We start from the raw sequence: 24,207 nt of genomic DNA on the forward strand, positions 1-24,207 counted from the left end.
ATCACACCTTTTCTATTCATAGTCTAAGTGCCAGACTGTTCAACCAGGGACATACTTGACATTCACAGAAACATTCAGTCTAGACTGAAAATCTGCATGTAAATGATGAAAAATTTTTATAGCTGTTAGCGAGTGTGTCCCGTGCAAAGTATTTCAGAGTCCATGATGTTATAGTTTTGATTTCCAAACACACATTCCAAACTGAATTTAGTTAAGAAAGAGAAAAGTGAGAAAAGAAACATTCAGTTAATATAGCAGATAAGCCACTCTATATTCAGTGCAGGTATTTACATTGTCATTTCAAAATGATTGACAGCTTAAGAAATAGCTTCAGTGAAAAAAGATCCATCACTATCACTCTTATAGAACAATTATGATAACCATCAAAATCAAACAACAAAAAGTTAACAGCCAATGACCTTTTTAAGAACGTGCATTTTGTCATAGTTTGTTCAGTGTATACATACATCAACAAAAGATACCAGCTTGTAAAACATATATGTGTCTGTGTGTGTCTGTACACATGACAATAAGCAGAAGCTGATGGATGAGTTAAAACATTACAAAAGAGTGTGAAGAGTTGCAGACAGCCCTAAGTTCAGCACATAATTCAAATATTTGGCTGGAAGCGCTGAGACAGTACTAGTTATGCACTGAGATCACAACATGTGGAAGTACAGGCATCCTGTCTTTGCTCTCCCAGTGATTTCTGATCCAAGAGGGGCAGTAGGGCAGAAAAGCCAACGCTTTCAGTGGAAAAACAAAGGAATGAAAAAAAGAATGAGGGCTTTTAAGGATTTTGCTAAAACTCTCATTGCTTCCTTATCATTCTCCTTATAATGCAGCCAGTTCTTGTGTCAGTTGCTCCTTCTCTTTCTGGAGTTTGATGATACTCTGTTTATTCTGTTCCAGTCGATCTTCCAGCCACTGCAGCAGCGGGCCGCTTATGGCCGACATCTGACTGCACAGGTTTTTAGTGAACACTGAGAAGCACACAAACATACAAATTACAAAAGCTACAACAGTAAAAAAAAAAAAATGGTTCTAAATTCCTCAAATTTATAACAATAAATAAGGTTACTCCCACACCATACCCAAAAATACTTTTATAATAATGATTTAAAATTAATAAATTGACTAATTATCTTTCATTGAAAAAATATTTTGCATGAACAGATTGATCTATACCAGTGGTTCCCAAACTCTTGACAGTGGCGTAGCCCTGAGGCATTTAACATCCTTCTGTGGACCCTTTCTCTTCCACTAATTCCGAGTTCACAATTAGCCATTTCAGGCCCGATCACCCCCAGACAGGTTTTGCGAAATCGCTGAGAAATGGCCGAAATCGGAGGCAAATCGGTGCTCGTTCATGCGAGTGACAAACGAAAATCAGTTTGCATTATCAAAGACGCGATCTGAGAGAATTGACAACGCGCAAATTGACTATGCCCATGAGATATATGGCATCCTAAATATCTGGACCTGTCTGGGATTCAAAATCCTGCTGTGTGAAATGTGTTCTGATTGAAAATTACATCGGTGATGACCTAGAGCTCTCGGCGACCGGTGAAAAATGCAGCGCGCCCAGAGCTTCAGCGTGAAAAAGATGCTCAGCGCCTCGTTACACTCATGGCGTTTTAAAAACGCGGCAGTCCTATTGAAAACAATTGGAAAAATTATTATATGTGTTTAGAATGATTAAATGGATGCCGCCTTATTGGGACTATAAATCCCTCCCTACACTTACCCCTAAACACTTTATTATTAAACACGTGTAAAACACTTTATTTCCACTTTTCAAATATTTTCTTAATTTTTATTGAAAATAAATGCCTTTCCGATCTGCTATGGGATGGGAAAAGGGAGTAGAGTAAAATCGGCAAAAGGTGGATTCGATTGAGTCAAAACTTTCTACCACGCGCATTACCACTGCACCATTGCTGCTGTTCACAATCTGTAAATTTAATCATTTCCTCCTCTGTGGGCCGTGATATTTCACGTAGTGAAACTACGCAAAGCTTCTAGGTTGCACGTCACACGCAGGCTCACTATTGGCCGACGCTGGTCATGTGTGTGATGCGTGATGTACAACCTAGAAGCTTTGCATAGTTTCACTACGTGAAATATCACGGCCATACAGAGAAGGAAATGAGTAGTTGAATAAAGTCGTTATTTTTTTTGTTTTTTTGCGCACAAAAAGTATTCTCGTCGCTTGATAAACTTAAGATTGACCCTAACCCTAGTCACTCGGACTATTTTAACGATGTCTTTCATAACTTTTGGGCGGTCAGTTTCGATCCCTTAAGGAGCCTATGGAGGAGTGATCCAGCTCTCAGATTTAATCAAAAATATCTTAATTTGTGTTCCGAAGATGAACGAAAGTCTTACGGGGTTGGAACAACATGAGGGTGAGTAATTACTGACAGAAGTTTCATTTTTGGGTGAACTAACCCTTTAAAAACAAGTTTTTTTTTAGTTTTTATGTTTTAGTATCGAAGTGAGTTTGAGTTTTAAATCGATCACAGTCTGTCTATATTTGTTCTTCATGCTAGTAAGAGCTAAAACACCACTTTTACAAAGATACATCAAAAATGGCAGTAACGTAGCGTGATTTGCTAAGGCAGCAGACTCTGCAGGCACCCTATCATACACATGCTGCAAGTCAAGTCACCTTCATTTATATAGCGCTTATTAAAATACAGATAGTTTCAAAGCCGCTTTACAGTGATAATAGGAAATTAATGCAACAAAGACGCATTCAGTTTTGACCGCAAAGGATGAGGTAATATGATTGGATGTCATGTATTTGACCTTTTACGGCACTACCATTTTCCTGTTTCTACACTAGAGGCGGCATTTTGCCTGTTAGAAATGCGTGCTCGGTTTTAAGGTGGGGTAGAATTAAATGGATAGCAAAACCTCACATACCCCAGTTTGGGAACCAGTTTGGGAATTATAAAAGATTATATAATTGCATTACCTGATCCATTATGTATCTTTGTGATTGGATCCAGATGAGTTAAACTGAAAAAAAGGAAATTGGGAGGAAAACATACATATTGCATGAGGTCATAAGCAACCGTTTACTATGTAAAATAATCTAAAATATAGCTACAACAAGGAAATATATCCATGAAAATTTTTATAAATGAATCAAAGTAATCTTAAACAAGGAAATGGATAACTCTGGTAATGGCCTATACCTGTGAATCCTTCTGTACGTATCCTGTTCTTCCTGACAGAGGATTCTGGGCAGTTCCACGGCAGACTCCAGACATACTTTTCCAATGGCTTCATGTGGGACTACATGGATTGGGATCTCAATCCGCTCATACCTTGTCGTAAGAGAGGAATGTAATTTATATATTTATGATCAAAAACACTGCACAAAATACTTTTTCTTGCACACTACAAAAGGCAATAGCCCTGACTTGGCTTTACCATGTTTGTGAACCTGTTAAACAATTGATCAAACATTTAGAGTTATATTAAAACAAGTAATATAACTCTAAATGTTATATTGCATGGTGTGGACTAGTTTTGGTTTATATAAACTTAAGCTAATAATTTAAAGGCTTATGTTTAAATGCCTTAAACTCGTTTAAAATATGCATGATGCATAGATTGAAGTTGCAAAATAAAACTGTAAAACATATTATTAATTCATGAATGCATTTTTTTAAATAAAAAGCAGTTTATTTACTCTGAGCCTTTCTGGGCCTGTACTGACTGGAAACAGGTGTACAGAACTCTACCGGTCTGCAAGAGAAACAGAAAGAGCAGCCAAGGTAAAAAAAAAAAAAAGAATTTTATTGTTTCCTGTTTAGATGGTTTGCTTAACATACCTTTGTGTTTTTATCTTCTATAAAGCATGAGAAGATGAGTCCAACAAAACCCTGATCCATCATCTGATACATTGCTTGAGTCCTAACATCTGTATAATGCAAAGATCAAGTAAAATTAAAAGAAATAAAGGGAATATAATAATGCATAATTACATGCATTAATAAAAAAAAACATTATAAATAAATAAAAAACACAAAAGATTTAAAATATATATAAAAGATGATACTAACCAACATGTGATGGCCACACAGTGATGTGTGGATGAGAGTGGTACCAGCCCACAACCCGCATGGGACGTCCTGTCATCTCAGCCAACCTGTGCTTCATTTTAAGGAAATATGCTTAAACAGTATCTGGTCAGGAGGATTACACTTTATTATAAATTTCATTGAGAAGTTATGTTTTAAACACTATACAGTATAGTGCTTAAAGGGATAGTGCACCCAAAAATGAAAATTCTGTCATCATTTAATGACCCTTAAATTGTTCTAAACCTATATGATTTTTTCTTCTGCTGAACACAAAAGAAGATATTTTGAAGAATGTTGGTAACCAAACAGTTGATGGGACCCATTGACTTCCACAGTATGGAATAAAATACTATGGAAGTCACTGGGGTACATCAACTGTTTGGTTACCAACATTCTTTAAAATATCTTCTTTTGTGTTCAGCAGAAGAAAGAAATGAATAATATTCATTTATTTCCAATATATCAATTTGAGTGAAAACTGTATTGAAAAATGTACATGAATTTCAGAAGATCTTGTAATGAATTTGGTATGTCCTGTCTCAGACATTTTAGACCCACGCTATGAAAATATATAACTATTGAATGTGAATTAACTAATAACTTGTTTAACTATCATATATTAGAGTAATGTTTGTCGGTAACTCATTAACGAAAGCTATAGTGGGGCAGGGATGACGTCTGAACCTGGAAGACTAATTCGCCACTGGTTCCTTCCAAATTTTCCTATAGGGTTTTATAATGGGGGTTTTCAATTTATATGTAAAACAAAGCTTGTGGTAAATATAACTTGACGATACTTTGACGTTTTGTTCTATAATCTAAATTGCACACCCCAAAAATTCTTATCTAAAAAATTATTAGAAACAAATGTTTTCAAAAATAAACACAACTGCTTCAAAATTTGTGTTTTCAGTATGGTTGTGTTATTTACATTGTAGAACAAACCATCAAAGTATCGACAAGTTATGTTTACCACAAGCTTTATTTTACTCATAAATTAAAAACCCCGGGTAAAGAGAATGGGAACGTGACGTCAGCAACCCAGTGCATTCTGATACTTTATGACACAGACACTACATTAGAGACTGTGTAGTAATGGAGGTAGATGTTAAAACTAATACTATACATTTAAAAACACTTTAGAATGGTGAACGCTTGCTGTGTTATGAACTATCACAGCCGCTATTTCCAGCGTGGAAAACGCTGATAATTTGTATTTATATATTTTTTATTTATAACAGATATATTACAGATTCATATTTCTGAACTGCTTTAATGTGCAAGTGCTCACACCATAAATAATGTATGAAAACACGTCTGGTTATTATGGTGGCTAGTTGCGATCACTCTCCGTGTTTGTACAGTAGTGCTCCTTTCCTTATTGTTCAGCTTCTCTCAGTAAAAGGAATCTTGTACTTGTTCCATTCAAGTCCAGTTAAAAAATGTAGTAGGCTAGCGCTTTCACAATAAATCATTTCAGAGCTGCATTAGCTACAGAGGGCAATACTGTTGTGTTATCCCTTAATGCTTTAACATTAAGAAATGATTATATGTTGATTGAATAAATGATCCACTGGCTGAGACCAAGCTATATTTTGTTTATTATTTTATCTAGCAGATAAATCAGTGCCACTTTTTAGTTATTAAAAAATAAACTGCAAAAGAGAAAACAATTTGGTCTTGGGTCTGGTCTGATAGAAGACGTCCGGGTGATTTCTATGAGAGTATGGAATGTGATGAAATATGTGCAGAGTCTTGGCCGCACAACTGAGCGCTCGAAGGTACTTTAAAATATTACCCCATTTATTCTAAGTTAGTGCAAGCAGATTTTTTGTTAGTGCAATGTTTGTATTTCAGAGTGCAAAAATGAAAGTATTAACGTAAATACACTCTTTTTTTTTCTCCCGTGATTTGTATTTGTTATTATTGTACGCCCCTGAGTGTATCCAAAAACATGGCGGCGACTACCTAGAATGCAATGTGCAATGGGGTAGTTAACCCTATAGGAAAATCTTGAAGGAACCGGCGGCGAATTAGTCTTCCGTGTTTTGACGTCATCCCTGCACCACTCTATTGCAACTGTCAAGGCCGATTCACACCAGGAGGAACGATAACTATAACGATAACTACATTAGCGTTTACACCAGCAGACAGGTAGTTCTGTCATCGGCCGCTTTAAATGCTTAAGCTCTTTACAGTTTGGAGGATTCTGATTGGATGTCATTGGTTTTATCATTCATCAGCTTGAAAAAATCATTCTGAAAGTGATTCCAACGATATCGTTTCTCTGTGCAGTTATCTTTATAGTTGTGGTGGTATTGATTTTTAGAACTATAGCTTTATTGTTTATATTTATAGTTATCGTAATTTGTGTGAATGGGCCTTTACCCAGTACAGTATACAGATATCTCCTTGGGAAAAAAATTATATATATATATAAAATCATTAATACATACATTACACACTGCCATTCATGGCAGTGTTTAATGTATGCCACAGTATTGAATGCATTTACATTGTTCTCCAGACTGAGAAATACCATTGTACTTGCCAAAACAACACGTTGCCACCACCATAGCACAAGAATATAGTGCAGATTTTTGGTTAGTGCAGATTGTATTGCAGAATACAAAAACAAAAAATCCCCTTACACAGATAAGATGAATATATGATAAGTATGTATCGTTTGTGAAAGGATATCTCCGCTTCAGTGGATGCTGCTGAAAGCTGCTCTGGGGAAATCTCCACTCTGTCTTTCCTCTTGTCTGATCGACGCAGAATGATGACAGAATGAATGTGCACAATGCGGTTTGTGTCCACCTGATGGAGATAAGTCGTTTAAACAGTTACCCTACAAAGTTTCATAAACACACCAGTTGCAGTTACAAAACAACACATGATAAACGCCAGATATTCAAACCTCGCCAATGCAGAGCCCCATTACTTCCTCCTTCTCCGTACTCAGAGCATGATTCATACATACTAGAAATGCGTCTGACTCTAAATGTACCGCGTTTACTGCCATGATAAGTATTACAATCTAATAGTTAATCTTTTGGTCTGATTTATTTGTTTGTTTATCACTGTCCAACACTTCCACATCAGTAAAGCGCATGCGCTGCATTCAGCATTCAACTCCTCCTCCTCCTTCTTCTTCTGCTTCTTCTTGGTTTTAATGGCGGCTGGTTACCAGCGTGATTTACCGCCACCTTCTGCTCCGGACTGTGGAACACAGTTCTAGATGTATCAGCCTTGTCTCCCTAATAAAATCAAAGAAAGCTTTACTATTTATTTAACTTGACCATTTTATTAAAACCTTAACATGTAATTCTTGAATTCCATTTTTTTTCATTTCTTCTATATTGTTCCTTTATTGTTCATATTTGGTACAGTCAAGAATCGCATGAGGTATATTGTTTCTTCAACATGACATTATTCGCACCCATTTGGGTGTTTCCCTATCATTCAGCTCCTTCTTTTTGTAAAATGCAATAAAATCAAGAATTTGTTCATTCTCTTTAACCTTTATTTAACTGACAAAAGTACAAAGAAAAGATTTTCAAAGTTTTCACTGAGAGTGTAATTTGTAAATATAAACAAATTTTGATTTTGATGGCTGCAACACACTCCAAAAAAGTTGTGGGACGGAGGCATGTTTACCACTGTGTCCCATCACCTTTCCTTTTAATTACACTTTTTAAATGTTTGGGAATTATATTAGAATTCTCTCCTGATATTAGACATGCTCAGCAGTGGTCGTCCTTGTCTGATTCTCCTTTTCATGATGGGCCATACATTTTCAATAGGAGACAAATCTGGACTGTAGACAGGCAGTCAAGCACATGGTGTAGAGTGTCTAGAAACCACTCTGTTTTAGCATGTGCAGAATGAGCCCTGGCATTGTCTTGCTTCCCAGGAAACATGTCATGTTGATGCCATTAAATGTCTCCATATACGCCTCCACTCCACGTCATACCTTCACAAATTTGCAAGTCACCCATGCCGTTTCCACTGATGCACCCCAATACCAGACAGATGTTTGCTTTTGCTGTCGCTGATGAAAGTCTGGATGGTCCTTGTCATCTTTGGGACTGAGGACTTGAGGTTAGTTTTTCCTAAAAAAAAGCAAGCTGAAACATGGACTCATCTGACCACAGCACACATTCCCACTGTCTTTTAGACCATCTGAGATGAGCTCAGGCCAGAGAACTCGCTGCATGGAATCTCCACAATTATCTCTCCCTGCCTAACAGAGATTTGAGTGGCATTTCTTGATGCAGCGTCAGACTGTGTTGAGTGAGAATGGTTTTACTCCTGAGCACATGTGGCTGTATTTAACAGAGTAGCATGACAGTGCCGTCTAGGGGTCAAAGGTCACGCACATTCAACAGAGGTCTCCTGCCTCTGTTTGTCTACAGACTAAGAAATCTCTGGATTCTTTTGACAATATATTATGGTAGAAGGTGAAAGACACAAAATATTTGCTATCTTTTTAGAAATTTCATTTTTTAATTGTTTGACAATTCATGACATTTGGCACAACGTGATGAGCCATGACCCATCCTTGCTTTTACACTCACAATCCCCTCGCCTATAAATCAATTCACATGCTTATTGTGGACTGTTTCAAAAGAGTTTAACTTGGATAGATCATCTTTTCACTTTTATTTGTCCTCTGTTCCAACTTTTTTGGAGTGTGTTGCAGCCATCAAAATCTAAATTTGTTTATATTTACAAAATACATCTAAGTTGGTCAGTGAAAACTTTGAAAAGCCTTGTACTTTTGTCAGTTAAATAAAGGTTAAAGAAAATTAACATATTACAGATTCATGATTTTATTGCATTTTACAAAATGTCCCAACTTTTCTGGATTTGGGGTTGTATGTTTTGTTAAATGGTGTTTAAAAATATCTATTATTATTTGTTTATATTAGAGGTTTGACTCATTGTCCTTAAACTTTTTATAATAAACACCATTGAAAGAACCATTTTGAGAATATTAATTGGGAATTGATTTGGATCTATAATAAAAAATACTGTGTCAACAACAACAACAAAGTTAGTGATTCTATAAAACTGATCTTTCTGAATCCTGTGCATTCTGTAACATTCGTGTGGAAAAGAGACTGTCATTCCACGTCACATTAAAATACCAAGCATTATTCTCCTGGTTAGACAAGTATGTCCAGTTTCTCCTTACCTATTCAACACTAAGCAACACAGATACTTAGCTCATGCATATCAATAGTAGTCCTTTAAAGGGTATCACAATTGACAACACTAAAATAAAAATGAGTCAATTAGCCGACAATACTGCTTTATTCTTAAATGATTCGTCACAAATTCCAGTGGCTTTTGGGAATTCTTCAGTCCTTTTCTGAAGCCTCTGACATTTTTAATAAATGTGAATTGCTACCAATTAAAAACTGCTCTCTTCTTACTTATATTGAGGATATGTTAAAAATCGGGTAACAATCCTCCTCAGTTTACTGCATCCTTTCCTAAACCTTGTGATACTCCTGTTGGTCAAATCTGTTTTTCTGAGTCGAAAGCTAAAAATTACTCAATAAGATCTTTATTTCTTAAGAATTTGATTTCTGTTCCTCCTGTAATTTCCTTTTGGAATAATTTGTTTGTTTTAAATCTTAATTGGAAAAAAATCAGGTCTTCACAGCAGAAATTCTTTCTCACAAATAAAGTGAAAGAAATTACCTTTAAGCTCACTATCCTTAAGACATTTATAAAGATTTAAAGCTGACATTGAGCTAACATGCTCTTTTTGTTTAAATTCTGATGAAACAGTGGTTCACTTATTTTGGTCATGTCACTACACTCAGAAGCTTTGGAATGATATTGGTGTATTTGTCAAGTGTGAGATTTTGGCAGACTTTTCGATACATATGAGAAACCAGATATTTTGGCATTCAGACCCCACAAACAAAAATATCTGTTTTGTTATTAATTAAAAAAAATTCCTAAGCAAATTTTCAAACTGTAAACCAGTCTTCTCTGTCTTTTTAAAAGAAATGGAAAATGATTTAAATGTGATTTCAGTATCTTCTAATAAGGACTGTTAGGATTTGCTCTGCCTTTGATCTCTTCGTGTCAATATTTATATGTGATATATTGGCACCCTCTCTCTTTTTAATTTATTTATTTGTATTTGTCTTTTCCTTTTTGCTGTTGTCTCCCTTATTATTGTTGTGGATGTATGCTTTTTTCTTTTATGTTCCCGATCTCTGCAATATTAAAAAAGCATATTCTCCTGACGTTTGAAGATGAGAACATGAACGTGAAGGAAATTTTACAGCTCATTCAGTCAAACTGACGGATAATGATTATTTGTAGTGCAACTTTATGATGTGAAATTAGTTTGAGCCTTTTTGAGTGGAACTTCCCCAAACCGGAAGTGCCACCCATAATCTAAAACCATAGACATAATAAATACATAGACGCCCTATTGGCCGCTTTGGAACGTTGCTGCGATACGTCAACGCGTCCGCCATTTTGCGGAGGGCAAGACTGCGCTGTGAACAAATGTAAGTAAACGGGGGAGCTGCGTTTTTTCTGGATAATAACAAACTGTTTTTACATTTATCAACCGATTTCAGTGGTTTGTATGTGGTGTACAAAAAGTTCCATCTCTAGTTATTTAAAATCTCGATAGTTAGACTTGTAAAATATTTTTTTTAATAAAGAATGGTCAATTAAGCTCAGGCTTGTCATGTATCTGGCTTTTTATTCTTCGATAAGAATGGTGAAGACCCCCATACTGAGATATAATTTAAGTTTTCTTATTGTGGAAAAAGCATTTTCTGTGATTGACCAGATTTTAGCAATAACAAAGATAACTGATGGATCCTTTATAATAATACGTTATGGTACAACTACAGTGCAATGCAAATAGTAAATATAACATAAAGTGAGAAGTAGCCTAATAGTAAATAGTTTAGTCAATAAAATAAACAAATAGTATACAGCAAATAAAATAGTAATGATTAGTATAATTATATAATATCATAAGTACAATAATACAATCATAAAAATATTGATAATAGTAGTTTATTAATAATACTATAATAATAGCAATAGAATAAGAAATATCAATTACAGAATATACACAATAAAAAATAAGTTAAATAGTGACTTTAATATTTAACTATTTTTGTTAAATTTCAGTTTTATTGATCAGTATAAAAGAAGTAGCTTCAGTCAAACATACAGGATACAACGTTAAAATAGCCTAAATATAAAGTTATGAAACTTCACTTTGCCCTCAGCCAAAACGATTTACCAGGGACCCATTTATAGATTAATGAGACCAAAGATCGCCCGTTAGATATACACAAGACGAATTATATCTCATGTTTAACCACTAGACTACAGACATCCGAGTCAGCGGCAAAACTTCAGAAGCACTGGCCGAGGTACGGCTGTTCCAGGCGGGGTAGACGAGCGCTGAGCGCATCTTACAACTCCGAAAACGTCAGATAAAATTTTTAAATAGGCGCTATCTTTATAAACAAACCACATATTTGAGCTTTAAACAACTACATTGTCGACTGAAAAACTATTTAAACTACATTTCGTGACACAATAACAGTAGTATTTTTAAATGTATCCTCTGAACGTACTAATTAAATCATGACCAAATACAACCAAAAACAAACGTTCAGTCTTGCTTGTGAAAGGTAATTCCTCGAAAGCTGTTTTCAATTGTGTGGCGATGTGTACAGCCCCAAACAGCGCAAAAAACAGGCATTTTTCTCAATTCCCGGTATGAAAGGTATAGGAAAGTTGCCATTCCCAACATGGCGGCGCCGTTGACGTACGCTCCAGCGGCCAATAGGGCGTCTATGTATTTATATTGTCTATGTCTAAAACGCAGTCGGCTCGTTAGAAAAAAAAAGAAGTTCGATTGACTCTTGTTTTCCAACCGGAAGAAATACAGTTGCAACAAGTCAGCAGCGGCCAGCAGCACGTCGGTGACGTCATTGTTAATGTGTTTACTAGTGTTTTGACGGATTTAACTGGAATTATTCCTCAAAACTGGAGCTTGGTTGTTCATATCCTAAAATAAGATGTCACAGAAAGATCCTTGTCAAAAACAGGCTTGTGCCATACAGAAATGTTTACAAGGTAGCAATGTTAAGTTGCTATGCATGAATATCGCCATGCTGTTGATTTGAAGCATTTAACCATTTTGTGACTTGTATTTTTAACAGCCAACAAATACATTGAAAGGCGTTGTGAGGATGTGATTCGAGACATGAGGAAGTGTTGCGAAGTCCATGAAAACTCTGTCTGCTGCTCTGGATTTGCCAAGGAACACAAATCAAAAGACACAAAGACGTTAATTCAATAGAAGGATATTAAGTGTGTGTATATTTGCTGCAAGAGATCAATGTAGACTTTTCAAGGAAATGTGAAATACATATTTATCAGACTATGTAATTGTGTGGATTTAACAGTCATTCTTCTCCTGTCTCTATATTACTAATTTAAACTTTCATTTAATCAGTGAGCTGCCTTTGGCTGTCACTATTTATTCAACCTAGTAGTACAGTTTAGTGAGAATATTGTTTATTAATTTAACATCTAGTGTCCATCAGAGTACATTTCTTTTTTTATATATGTATAGCTCATTTCATATTTTATTTAAGTGACACTGAACACCAGTTGGTCAAGTTAAGATTTCCTAAAGTTTGAAAATACAGCAGGGATTTCCATAATTAGTCACATGAAACTCAGATCACAAAATCAAAAAGAAACTGGAATATCATATCACGATGTGTTAAGCATTAGCTGTAATTTGGCAAAATAGAGATGGATTTCATAAACAGCAATAAAAGAAGAGAGAAAAAGGCAAACCAGCATTGTTTAAAACCTGATTGTCAATTTACATTTAACATTTCTGCCATTATAAGTTAAAATTGCTACTTTTATTGACCCTTGGTCTTTTAAATAATGTCCCGATTTATTACAAAAATAGCTCAAGTTTGTACAGTTAAATGCTCTTAACTCGGTAACCATATTTCTGCAAGTTTAGGTATGGGTCTTTAACTGGGGCAATTTCAAATGTTGCAACTATTTACATAAACTGACTTAAGTCATTTTTCAGAAATTGATTGTTCCAAAATAATACAGCAAAATGTTCAAATAAATAAATTTAACAGGTGTTAAGTACAAACTAAAAAAAACAGTGTACATTCAAAAACTGAAACCATACATTCTAGCAAGCTTAAATGTTTTCTTATGAACACATAACCTATTAAATAAAGAACTAATAAGTACTGAGTTAAATACAAGCTGTGAGTTAAATACAAGCTGCAATATCAGACAAAAGCTATAATCTGCTGTATACATAGTTAGAAGACATCCTCAGAGTATAAGATATCAGAGAGATATCTGAGAGAGCTCTTATGAAGCCAGGCCAATCAGAAATCCTCCAGCAAAGCCCCCTGTGAGAACAATGTTCTTCTTGACAAATACCTGCACCTATATGGAAAGAGAAAATTTGACGAAATTCAACTCAAAGCCTGTAAATCAATGACATTAAGCATTAACACATTACACTTTTCGTTCCACCGACTTCCATTGTTTTTATGCATGTGAATGTGGGACACAGAAAACACAAGCTAAAGTTTGGTAAACTCTGACCTGCGAATTCGTATCACATGAAGACGTGTGACTAAAAGGAGATCGATACATCATGGCGTGACTTCTTAGCTGAATAAAAAAAAAACAGCAAACCTTAAAGCTGCCGGTTTACTTTTCCAGTAAAATTGAATACAGTGGGCTACACAAATATTGCCATCCTTGGTAAAAATGAGCAAAACTAACTGAAAATTAGTTTTTGCCATTTAAACTTTCATTTAATCAGTGAGCTGCCTTTGGCTGTCACTATTTATTCAACCTAGTAGTAGAGTTTAATGAGAATATTGTTAATTAATTTAACATCTAGTGTCCATCAGAGTACATTTCTTTTTTATATATGTATAGCTCATTTCATATTTTATTTAAGTGACACTGAACACCAGTTGGTCAAGTTAAGATTTCCAAAAGTTTTCCTAAAGTTAGTCTTTCATTTAAAATATTCACAAAAATCTAACCTTTAATTGAATATATTAATATTGTGGAATAAAAAAAAAGTTTTTTTCTAAAATGTGTGCCAAAATTATTGGCATCCGTACAAATTCTAATGAGTAGAAATCTAACTGAAGTATATTCCTATTTATGTGGTATGTTTTTAAGTTCACCTCAGTGATCAGCAACACTTAAAGGTGGGGTATGTGATTTTCTTTTTTGACCATTTTTCAAAATCACTTGAAATCCTATTCCTAACCCACTTACACCCACTGAGTTAGAATAAATGAAAATTAAGCAATTTAATCATCTGTGGAACGGGCAGGACTCGAAAAACTCCAGCCAATCATTTCCAAGACCACCTAGAATCATTGGACAGAAAATGCGTCAATCAAACGTTCGTACCATACCCCCCTCCCCGCACCCCCCTCGCCTGCGTGCCCCCTTCGTGCACATACTCAAAGCTTGTGTCCTAGTTACAGTAAGTGCAAGTCGCCCCGGTACAGAGAGAGAGAGAGAGAGAGAGAGAGAGAGTAAGTGCAATCTCGCGCATCTGAGTTTTGCAGATGCATGATTGCGCGTCTATGTTCTTCGAATGGGTGGAGTCAGGGCAGCGTTTCCACTATCTGGGCAATAATGAAGTAGTTTAAATCAACTGGAGATGGTAGAACAATCTACCTGGAAGTAGGGCTGCGTGATATTAAAGAAAAATGCAATATGCCATAACTCGTTAAATAATGCAATATGTGATATGATAATTCTTTAATTGTGTAAAATAAATAAATAATATTTTAATATATTTAAAACCTGAAAATGATATAACCAACAGAGCCTACATGTTTCACATTCTTTTTGTGAGAAGAAAACATCCCTACAACATAAAGTGAACAGCAGTGTTTTACTGTAGCATTACATAAAAAGTAAGAGTGATTTTAACATCACTGTGAACCAGGGGGTTTAGGGTTTCAGGTAGGCCTACATTCGGTTTATTTAACAACAGAAATGTATTAAATGTAAAAATAAAACACTGCTTAGTCTTCACTGTATGATTTAAATAAATACAGATTCTTATTAAATCTACAAAAGTTATTCAGTCAAGAGCATTGAATGATTTTCTCTTTGTCTTTTGCTGTTTGATTAACATTAAAGGGTTGGTTCGCCCATTTAAGACATGAAGTTGTATGCAATCCTTACCAGCACTATAGTGCATACACACTGACCCACTCTGTTGTCACCTCCCTGGTCAGAGTTCTGGCCGCTGGAAGTTTTTCAATGAAGTACTCCCGGTTATTTTCCGGGGTCACAAAACTGTGCGTTTTTACGTGAAAAAATGATTTGCGTTTCAAAGCTTGATTAATTTACCACACAAAAAACACGCCGGTCAAAATTCATACCTCAGTTTTAATCGGCACTATTTTCTATCCATTTCTATCAATCCGCGCTGCTGTCAACGTCAACAGTGCGCACGTTCCGATCAGCTGTTAGTGTTTACACAATGGATTGACAACGACGTAAAAATTATTAAATTAACAATGGTGCGAACTTGTAAATTCCCAGGCTGTGACCACAACGATGTGCCGGGATCAAAGTTCAGATTCCATCGTTTTCCTGTTTCGAATATAGGCTAACTATGAGACAGCTTTGGCTGGTTGCCATCGGCTACTCTGCGGGAGCTAAAATATCCAGAATAAAGGATTTTCGTGTGTGTAGTGCTCACTTCAGCGAAGACGATTACATCCCCAACCAAGGAGGAAAAGGAAAATTAAAGAGTTTTGCTGTACCAGTACCACGGGTAAGCTCTATTTACTAACTTTATGATCCCATGTCTAAACGGTACGGTAAACAAGCTGATGTTTAGACTCCATTATAAAACACGTGAAAAGATGTCTAATATAAAAACAGTATAGCCTATAGGGATATTGGTACAATTTGCTGAGAAAACTATTTGATTGAACACACACACAACTGAGGTTTGGCGTTGCGATCAATAACATTGTTGTTGTGCTAAAATTACTTTCATCATCTGATCCGTCTGATATTGTGCTAAAATTGGTTTCATCATCAGAAGTTTCCAAGTCAGACATGTTGTCAGCATTCAGTTGAGGTATGAATTTTGACTGGCGTGTTTTTTGTGTGGTAAATTAATCAAGCTTTGAAACGCAAATAATTTTTTCACGTAAAAACGCACAGTTTTGTGACCCCGGAAAATAACCAGGAGTACTTCATTGAAAAACTTCCAGCGGCCAGAACTCTGACCAGGGAGGTGACAACAGAGTGGGTCAGTGTGTATGCACTATAGTGCTGGTAAGGATTGTATACAACTTCATTTCTTAAATGGGCGAACTAACCCTTTAAGCACACAGACGGAATTTAGGTTTACGAGGCTGCTGTCACTTTAAGAGCTGCACAGAACCAATATATTGTTACATGCGTGCTTTCCTTCTCAACTGTTTACTCTACTTAAGACATAACCAACCGTGTTACGTGAATACTCACCAAGATGGGCATTTTGACTTAATTGTGTGTATTTGGCCATATAACCTGCCGAAGAGAACTGAATTGTCCGAGAGGCGGCTTTCTGTGCACGAGTACTTCGCTTATTGCATTTAAAAACATTAAGCATGTCACATGTATGTAACAGTGTCGACCTAAAACTTGGGACTTTTTGTAATCTTTTGGAGTATTAAAATCATGCAGTTATTACAAGCCGCTGTGATCGCCGGCACGATCACTTGCATATTTTCCTGATAACAGCGGAAAAAACTTAAAGGCCCCCTGAAATCAAAATTTCTGTTTTTTAGCTCTTAGGATGAATATGTTAGCCTTAAAGTTATAAATAAGCTGGTGTGTTCCAAAACAATGACAAAATTCGCATTTAGGGGATATAAGCATTCAAAACTTACAGTCTCTCACTTCTGCTAAAATGGATCACGGATTTTTATGACGTCACCGTGGACTTCAGCTTCTCATCACATCTTCTGTCCAATCAAATGCTCTCTAGAATCTGAAGCGTCCCGCCCCCTATGCCACCTAATACCACCTGGCCAAAGCGAGGGAGGCTGTACCTGACTCTACGTTCGACAGTAAACGCATGCTCAGTGTCAGCTGCTCGTGCTCATCGGTTCCATCAGTTAACTGTCGGAGTTACTGGAGTAACATATAATCCGGCATACCGTAATTCCTCAAATAAAGACCGGTATTCAAATAAACGCCGGGCCTCTGATAGTGGCCGGGGGCGTGGTCAACGCGGACAAATAAAGGCCGGTCTCAAATTAAGGCCGGGGAAAAAATTGTGTGAATAGGTACACTTTAAATGAGTGTACACTCAAAGACGGACGCGCTCAGCGCTTGTCATATATCACAACTATTCAGTGTTTTTAACCACATGTTTATTTTAGGTTTCAGACATTTAAATAGATATGATTTATAGCAAAACAATAAATTTATAGTTTGTAAAATACACAATGGTGTCTATGGAAGCAGCAATAACAATCCATTCAAATATATTTGGCGACGTGTTTTATTCATATCAGATACACAGTGTGTAAGTAACTATAAAGTTTACTCTATTCTTCTCCCAGTTCACCGGCCACTTACTTTCATGTATTTCGGGAGAAACTGAAGAATTCACGCGCTGTAACTTAACAAATACAACAGGAATCTGCGAACTGCGGTGCCCATCTCACGTTACAGATCAAGATAATTTATAAAGGGTTTTAAACGACAAAACAAACTCACTTACACGGATTTGAGAGTCAGAATAGAAGATAGTTGATGACATGGTAAGCAAGTTTGTTAATATTTAGAAATAAAAGCGCTACATCTGTCATACAGCGCTATTTTGGCTGTGGTGAACACGTGCCAAGCATGACGCGTCACCATGGAAACTTGGCTGGCGGGCGGGCGGGGATCGCGAATTAGAAATAAAGGCCTGCCTCTAATAAAAGCCTGCTTCAAATAAAAGCCGGCTATCATCTGCAGTTCAGGTAAATAAAGGCCCCGGCCTTTATTTGAGGAATTACGGTATTGTTTATTTCTAAGTACTATTGTTTAGTACCTATTCAAAGAAAGTAAGAATTTGCTTAAAGAAAATGCTATTTTAATGACAATTTTGCTATTGATGTCATGCCAATTAAGCACATTACTGACAAATTCTCATTGCTGCAGTTGTAGCAACTGAGAGAAATAAAAGATTTTCTTTATCTTTAGGCTGATTATATTTCATCCCCCACCCTACATGGTACTAAAATGTAGTATTTTCTTACCTCATTAAATTTTGTTCTCATTTCTTTGGGGGGCTTGTCTGAATTTAGCTTCAGTTGCTTCTTGGCCATATTCACATCATGCTCAACTCTTTTCCAGTCTACTTTAATGTAGCCTGTGTGATGAGCAATCTGAAAGCACATTTGAAGATTATACAGTGCTTAAACAGTCAAAACAACAATTATGATAAGCACTTGTGGGTTTTTTTTTTACGATTTACCTGGAGCAAAAAGAAGCCACCACCTACAGCTGATGCTGCAAGCTTCCCAACTTTCTGAAACAAGTACCCTGCACACCTGAAAGACACAGGAGTCCGTGGTTTATACTGTACTCAGTGCTTTAATGCATATCAATGTTCATATAATGACTTACCAGCCAGTCACTCCTCCAATGGCCAACTGTGTTGCAACAGAGTACTTCTCAGCAGCCGGTCCAGATTGATTTTTGCCAAACATTTTGTTCCACCATCTTTGTTTCTTCACATGCTCTGCCAATTCCATGACATCAAAGGTTTCAGTGTCTGTCAGAAAACAGTAATGTGCATTCAGCATATTTAATCTGCTTGCAAACCACATGTTTCATATCCCAGAAAAAGCTCTTTCATCATAGTGGCCCCCACATTGAGACAACTGTTTAACAAATAGATATTTTTCTAATGTTTTAAACACACCACAATTCACTTTTGTTAAAATATGTTTTTCTAAGAAATAGCAGTAAAAGATTATATAAAACTACTTGAAAGGTTTTCCTTTCAAGATTATTAATTAATTTTATGAGACTTTTTCTTATAATTATGATCAGTTGGATCATTCTGACATTTTTTTTACTTTATGCCCCAATAAAAATATCAACATTTATTTTAAAATTGAAATGAAAAAATATCGCTGCTATGTACATCCTTGTTCCTAACATATTGTGTCATACACAGAAGAGCACAACAGAAAGCAACTTTTAATAAACATAAAAGGCTACTTTCATTTTCTATTCTGGGCAGAAACTGACTAATACAAAACAAGGTCGAGGAGAAAGGCAGTTAGAAAACCCTGAAAAACTCAACCATATTAAATGCACTGCTTTTGTTCTCCATCCAGGTGGGATAATCATAGACAGTAAAAGAAGGGGATAATAGACTTTGGATAAAGGAGCTACCAGAGGGAACTGTGGGAAGTCAGCGTCTTTACGTGACTGTAGCCTTGGCCAAAGAAGTGACCTTGCTGGACTTCGGACATAAGCCAGACACAAATAGCACACCACTGCAGATACACTGACAGACCACAGTATCACTTTCAGACAGATTTGAAGTAAAGAGACACGTTTAAATCGAATCTGCAATGCAATGAAGTTGAACTATAAAACCAACAAGTTTGACTTGTCATGACTTGGCACACTCACACTAATACTAATACAAAGCCTAAACTTTTCTTCTTTGACAGTATTAATCTTTAGAATCTGATTTATAATTTTTTGGAGCTTGTTTAATTCAATCTGTCAAGCAAATGTTTCTGGCCTTGACTTGACGATTTCAAACAGACTTTTGGGAGGTATACATGTTGCTGTTTTTGTAGACACATTCAGAGGTCTCTTAAAACCTCATGTAAAGGGTGTGTGGTTAATATGACTCATACCACAAACATTAATTGGTTTTGCATGTGACTTTCAGGCCTTGTCTAGTGTTAAGATAACGAGCGTCTTACCATGCTTTAAAGGTTATATAATTGTGATATAACTCTCTTCATCGTTTAAACTGTTTCTATACGCGTTTAAAACGTATCCAATGTAAGTTGCATATTATACTGAAGGACGTGTGTTCATATGAGCTACGTATGTTCTCGTAATGTAGCAGATCTGAAGATCGTTTCATGAGGACTATAGGTTTGCTATAATGTCAAACAGAAATATTAAGTAATGTACAGCCTTAAATTTGTATAAAGTGATAGGAAAAAAAGAAAGGCATAGTACATACCCTTTTCAGCCATCCTGCGTTTTCTTCTTCTTCTTCTTGTTTATTGGCGGATCGCTCTTTTGGAACATTACGGCCACCTACTGCACTGTAGTAGTAACGTCACTCCCATGAGCGTGGAGTGAGACAGGGCTGCTGCTTAAAGGGATAGTTCACCCATTACCTCAAAAATGACAATTTGCTATTACCGGTAACTCAACCTCAGGCCATCCAAGATGTAGGTGTCTTTTTACCTGTAGGTGGCTTTTGACATTATCCACAGCCTCGGCAAACGGTCCTGAGCGTGTACGGCAGTCTGTCACGTGAGCTTCCTGACTCATAATAATGATATAAAGCTGAGATCAAACCAACCCCCTGCAATAAAACAATAAAACTCACTAATCTCTAGAGAAGATCTCCAATGAGCCGGCGTTCTGGCGTAGAACCTGGAAGCGCTGCATTGGGTGAGAAATGAACTTTTCACTCACCGGCCAATTTGGCTACTAAATTTTTAAGTTACCGGCCATTCAGAACTTTTACTAGCCAAAAAGAATGAAAGAAAGATATAAACCAGATTACTACGTACAGCTACTGTCTGACCTGGGTACTCAATGCGGTACTCATGCTGTGATAGATTATTTCGCACACACCTATTTGTTACATTAATATAGCGCTTTTCTGGGTACTCAAAGCGCTTTACATATGGAAGGGGGAATCTCCTCAACCACCACCAATGTGCAGCATCCACTTGGATGATGCGACGGCAGCCATATTGCACCAGAACGCCCACCATCTTATTGGTGGAGAGGAGACCAATCAGATGAAGCCAATCAGTATATATGGGGATGATTTGGAGTAGAGTCCTGCGCGGGACTGTTTTCTTCATCCCGCTCCCGCCCGTGCCCGCCGAATTTCTGACCATTACCGCCCGCTCCCGCAATATGTATGTCCACTCCCGCCCGCACCCGCAAAACTCGGAGAATTTATTCCCGCACAATAATAGAGATGCATTGACTTTGTGTCTTCTCCCGTCCCGCAGGAAAAAAAAAGCGTATTTGTATTGCTATTATTAAAGAGATTCATGGGGTTGTTGGTTTCGTTTCCCTGGCCTGCATGTATTCTGACGCACTGATCAGGAAGATGAATAGTAAATGTCAGACTTGCCTTGCTCAGGTTTTGTGCTGTAAATACCTAGCCTAGAAATCTAGACGCACCCTAGCGGCAGCGAAAATTATTTCGCAGCCAGTGTGGTCTAGCAACTCTCCATAGGCTTTTGAGCTGGAAAAACCAAAAACTGGTCAGGCCAATCACATCGTGTATAGAGTCGGCGGGCGGGCTTAACACAATGACGGCACAGTTCATGCCGTTCCGCGTGATTTCCATAGGTGATTTCCCTGCTACTTGAAAACAATGAAGATGCAGCGGTCTTTCGAATCGGCTTTGGCCGCGACTCTGGAGGACTTGTGAGTTAAGAAAACGTCACTTAAGTCATTCTTAAAAAAGGAAGATGTGTTCGGAGTTTTGCCGACCTGATACGGCAAAAGTTTAATATATTAATTAGCTCCGCTGGTGGAAAAACGCATGGGACTCACTCATCCACAACCGTTCGTTGATCTGGTTGGTTGTAGCGTCATCCTATTGCGTGCAGAGGGATTTTGAAAGGTAACCGTTTATCCCGCCCCTCGGATTGAGGCATGTCAATGGAGAGTTCCCAGACCTAACATCTTGATGTAGGTCTGGCATGCCAGGCTAGTAAATAGCCCGTTTGAGGTTCTTTTCCACATCATTGACATCTCCATCATGTCGTTAGGCTACCTCCCGATCCCGCAGGGTTTTTTTTTGGCCGCCCATTCCCGCCCGCAGCAAAGTTCAAACCGCCCGCTCCCGCGAGATTTGCGTTGGGTCCCGCGGGACCCGGCGGGACTCAATCCCAATGCAGCCCTCTAATTTGGAGGTCATGATGATGGACTGAGGCCAATGGGCAAATTTAGTCAGGATGCCGGGGTTACACCCCTACTCTTTTTTCGAAAGGACATCCTGGGATTTTTAATGACCACAGAGAGTCAGGACCTCGGTTTAACTTCTCATCCGATAGACACCTGAAGCGCGCGCACAGAAAGTTCTCAAGAGAAATCACACGCTTAGACACCACACGAGTACAAAATTGAGTTATCTTTCGTGTCGTCTAGAGCAAATAATCACAAAATTGTGTCAAAATGCCATTTTAACAAGTATACACATAAACACAGTCTTAACTAAATTTAAACAGTTAAGAAAATATCTGATCTTTGTCAATATAAGGTGACATCATTAGATGTTAAAGTGACAGTAGCCTCATATACCTTCTGTTTTAATAATGTTAATCAAACAACAAAAGAAAGAGAGATAATCCCTCTGTCACACAAGGTTGAAGGAAAAACAACAAGATAAATATCAAGTTTCAAAAGTCTTTAATAATCCACTTCGAAGGCAATCCAAACATGCAGGCAAACGAAACAACCTCATGATGACGGTAATTGGAAGTAAGAGCTCACACAGACCTCACAACTGGGTTTTCACTGTTGCTCAGCCGTTTCCTGTCTGCCTGAGTGAATTGCATTTGCTGCTCCGCATAGCTTTGTTTTTTAATTCTATTTTCAATCTTTCCTGGCCTTTACATTGTTTACTATAATTTAATCATCAATATATACTGTATATGATATTATCTAATATTGTCTGTCACATTGATCTGACATCGCTAGCTTTAATCTAAATCGATTAGAACATCAAACAGGTTCTCCCCACTCAGTGATACACTCATTGAGATCCTGTTGAAAGTGCCCTAGTGATTGGCGATTCTATTACACGTAACATGAAAATAGAGACACCAGACACTGTAATTTGCTCTGGCCCCCTTCCTGTTCGCCGGAGTGATGCGACATCTGTTTTCACTGATGACAATCCTGGTTTCTTACTGCACAGGGCAGATGGCAGACAGCGTGTATGGCGTCGTGTGGGTGAGCGGCATGCTGATGTCAACGTTGTGGATCAAGTGGCCCATGGTGGCGGTGGGGCTATGGTATGGGCAGGCGTATGTTATGGACAACGAACTCAGGTGAATTTTATTGATGGCATTTTGAATGCACAGAGATACTGTGACGAGATCCTGAGGCCCATTGTTGTGCCATTCATCCACGACCATCACCCCATGTTGCAGCATGATAATGCACGGCCCCATGTTGCAAGGATCTGTACACAATTCCTGGAAGCTGAAAACATCCCAGTTTTTGCATGGCCAGCACACTCACCGGACATGTCACCCATTGAGCATGTTTGGGATGCTCTGGATCGGCGTATATGACAGCGTGTTCCAGTTCCTGCCAATATCCAGCAACTTCGCACAGCCATGGAAGAGGAGTGGACCAACATTCCACAGGCCACAATCAACAACCTGATCAACTCTATGCGAAGGAGATGTGTTGCTCTGTGTGAGGCAAATGGTGGTCACACCAGATACTGACTGGTTTTCGCAAAGCAAAGCAAAACTTGTGACATCTTTGGCATTGTGCTGTGTGATAAAACTGCACATTTTAGAGTGGTCTTTTATTGTGGCCAGCCTAAGGCACACCTGTGCAATAATCATGCTGTCTAATCAGCAACTTGATATGCCACACCTGTGAGGTGGATGGATTATCTCGGCAAAGGAGAAGTGCTCAATAACACAGATTTAGACAGATTTGTGAACAATATTTGAGAGAAATAGGCCTTTTGTGTACATAGAAAAAGTCTTAGATCTTTGAGTTCAGCTCATGACAAATGGGGGCAAAAACACAAGTGTTGCGT

The 24,207-nt window shown here is 37.5% G+C and overlaps 2 protein-coding genes across 2 annotated transcripts; both read right to left on the minus strand.

The window, feature by feature from the left end:
- Positions 1 to 404: 404 nt before the first annotated feature.
- brcc3 (BRCA1/BRCA2-containing complex, subunit 3) lies at positions 405 to 7,234 on the minus strand. The gene is made up of 8 exons (XM_056239113.1): positions 7,018 to 7,234; positions 6,797 to 6,917; positions 4,077 to 4,163; positions 3,846 to 3,934; positions 3,704 to 3,759; positions 3,204 to 3,335; positions 2,981 to 3,024; positions 405 to 983 (listed from the first exon to the last, which is right to left on the minus strand). The coding sequence occupies exons 1-8, from the start codon at positions 7,120 to 7,122 to the stop codon at positions 835 to 837; spliced, it is 783 nt and encodes a 260-aa protein (XP_056095088.1). The 5' UTR covers positions 7,123 to 7,234; the 3' UTR covers positions 405 to 834.
- Positions 7,235 to 12,454: 5,220 nt separating this feature from the next.
- Positions 12,455 to 20,437, minus strand: fundc2 (fun14 domain containing 2). Its single transcript, XM_056239135.1, has 5 exons — positions 20,410 to 20,437; positions 18,819 to 18,966; positions 18,667 to 18,742; positions 18,449 to 18,577; positions 12,455 to 13,595 (listed from the first exon to the last, which is right to left on the minus strand). Exons 1-5 carry the CDS (start codon positions 20,420 to 20,422, stop codon positions 13,518 to 13,520), a joined length of 444 nt encoding a protein of 147 aa, XP_056095110.1. The 5' UTR covers positions 20,423 to 20,437; the 3' UTR covers positions 12,455 to 13,517.
- Positions 20,438 to 24,207: the final 3,770 nt, after the last annotated feature.

This window comes from Rhinichthys klamathensis, unplaced genomic scaffold, assembly GCF_029890125.1.
Source record: "Rhinichthys klamathensis goyatoka isolate OS25496 unplaced genomic scaffold, OSU_Roscu_1.1 h1tg000554l_1, whole genome shotgun sequence".
In the NCBI taxonomy this organism is placed as follows: Eukaryota; Metazoa; Chordata; class Actinopteri; order Cypriniformes; family Leuciscidae; genus Rhinichthys; species Rhinichthys klamathensis.

Bases quoted from the DNA above. Each gene is read 5' to 3' on its own strand.
- brcc3 (XM_056239113.1), bottom strand. From the start codon at position 7,122: ATGGCAGTAAACGCGGTACATTTAGAGTCAGACGCATTTCTAGTATGT. The intron at 4,164-6,796 runs TATCCTTTCACA...AAATGAAGCACA, and splicing joins AGCATCCACTGAAGCGGAGA to GGTTGGCTGAGATGACAGGA. The intron at 3,935-4,076 runs GTTAGTATCATC...TGCATTATACAG, and splicing joins TGTGTGGCCATCACATGTTG to ATGTTAGGACTCAAGCAATG.
- fundc2 (XM_056239135.1), bottom strand. The intron at 18,578-18,666 runs GTAAATCGTAAA...ATGTGCTTTCAG, and splicing joins GTGGCTTCTTTTTGCTCCAG to ATTGCTCATCACACAGGCTA. The intron at 13,596-18,448 runs GTAAGAAAATAC...CTTTCCATATAG, and splicing joins TGAGAACAAAATTTAATGAG to GTGCAGGTATTTGTCAAGAA.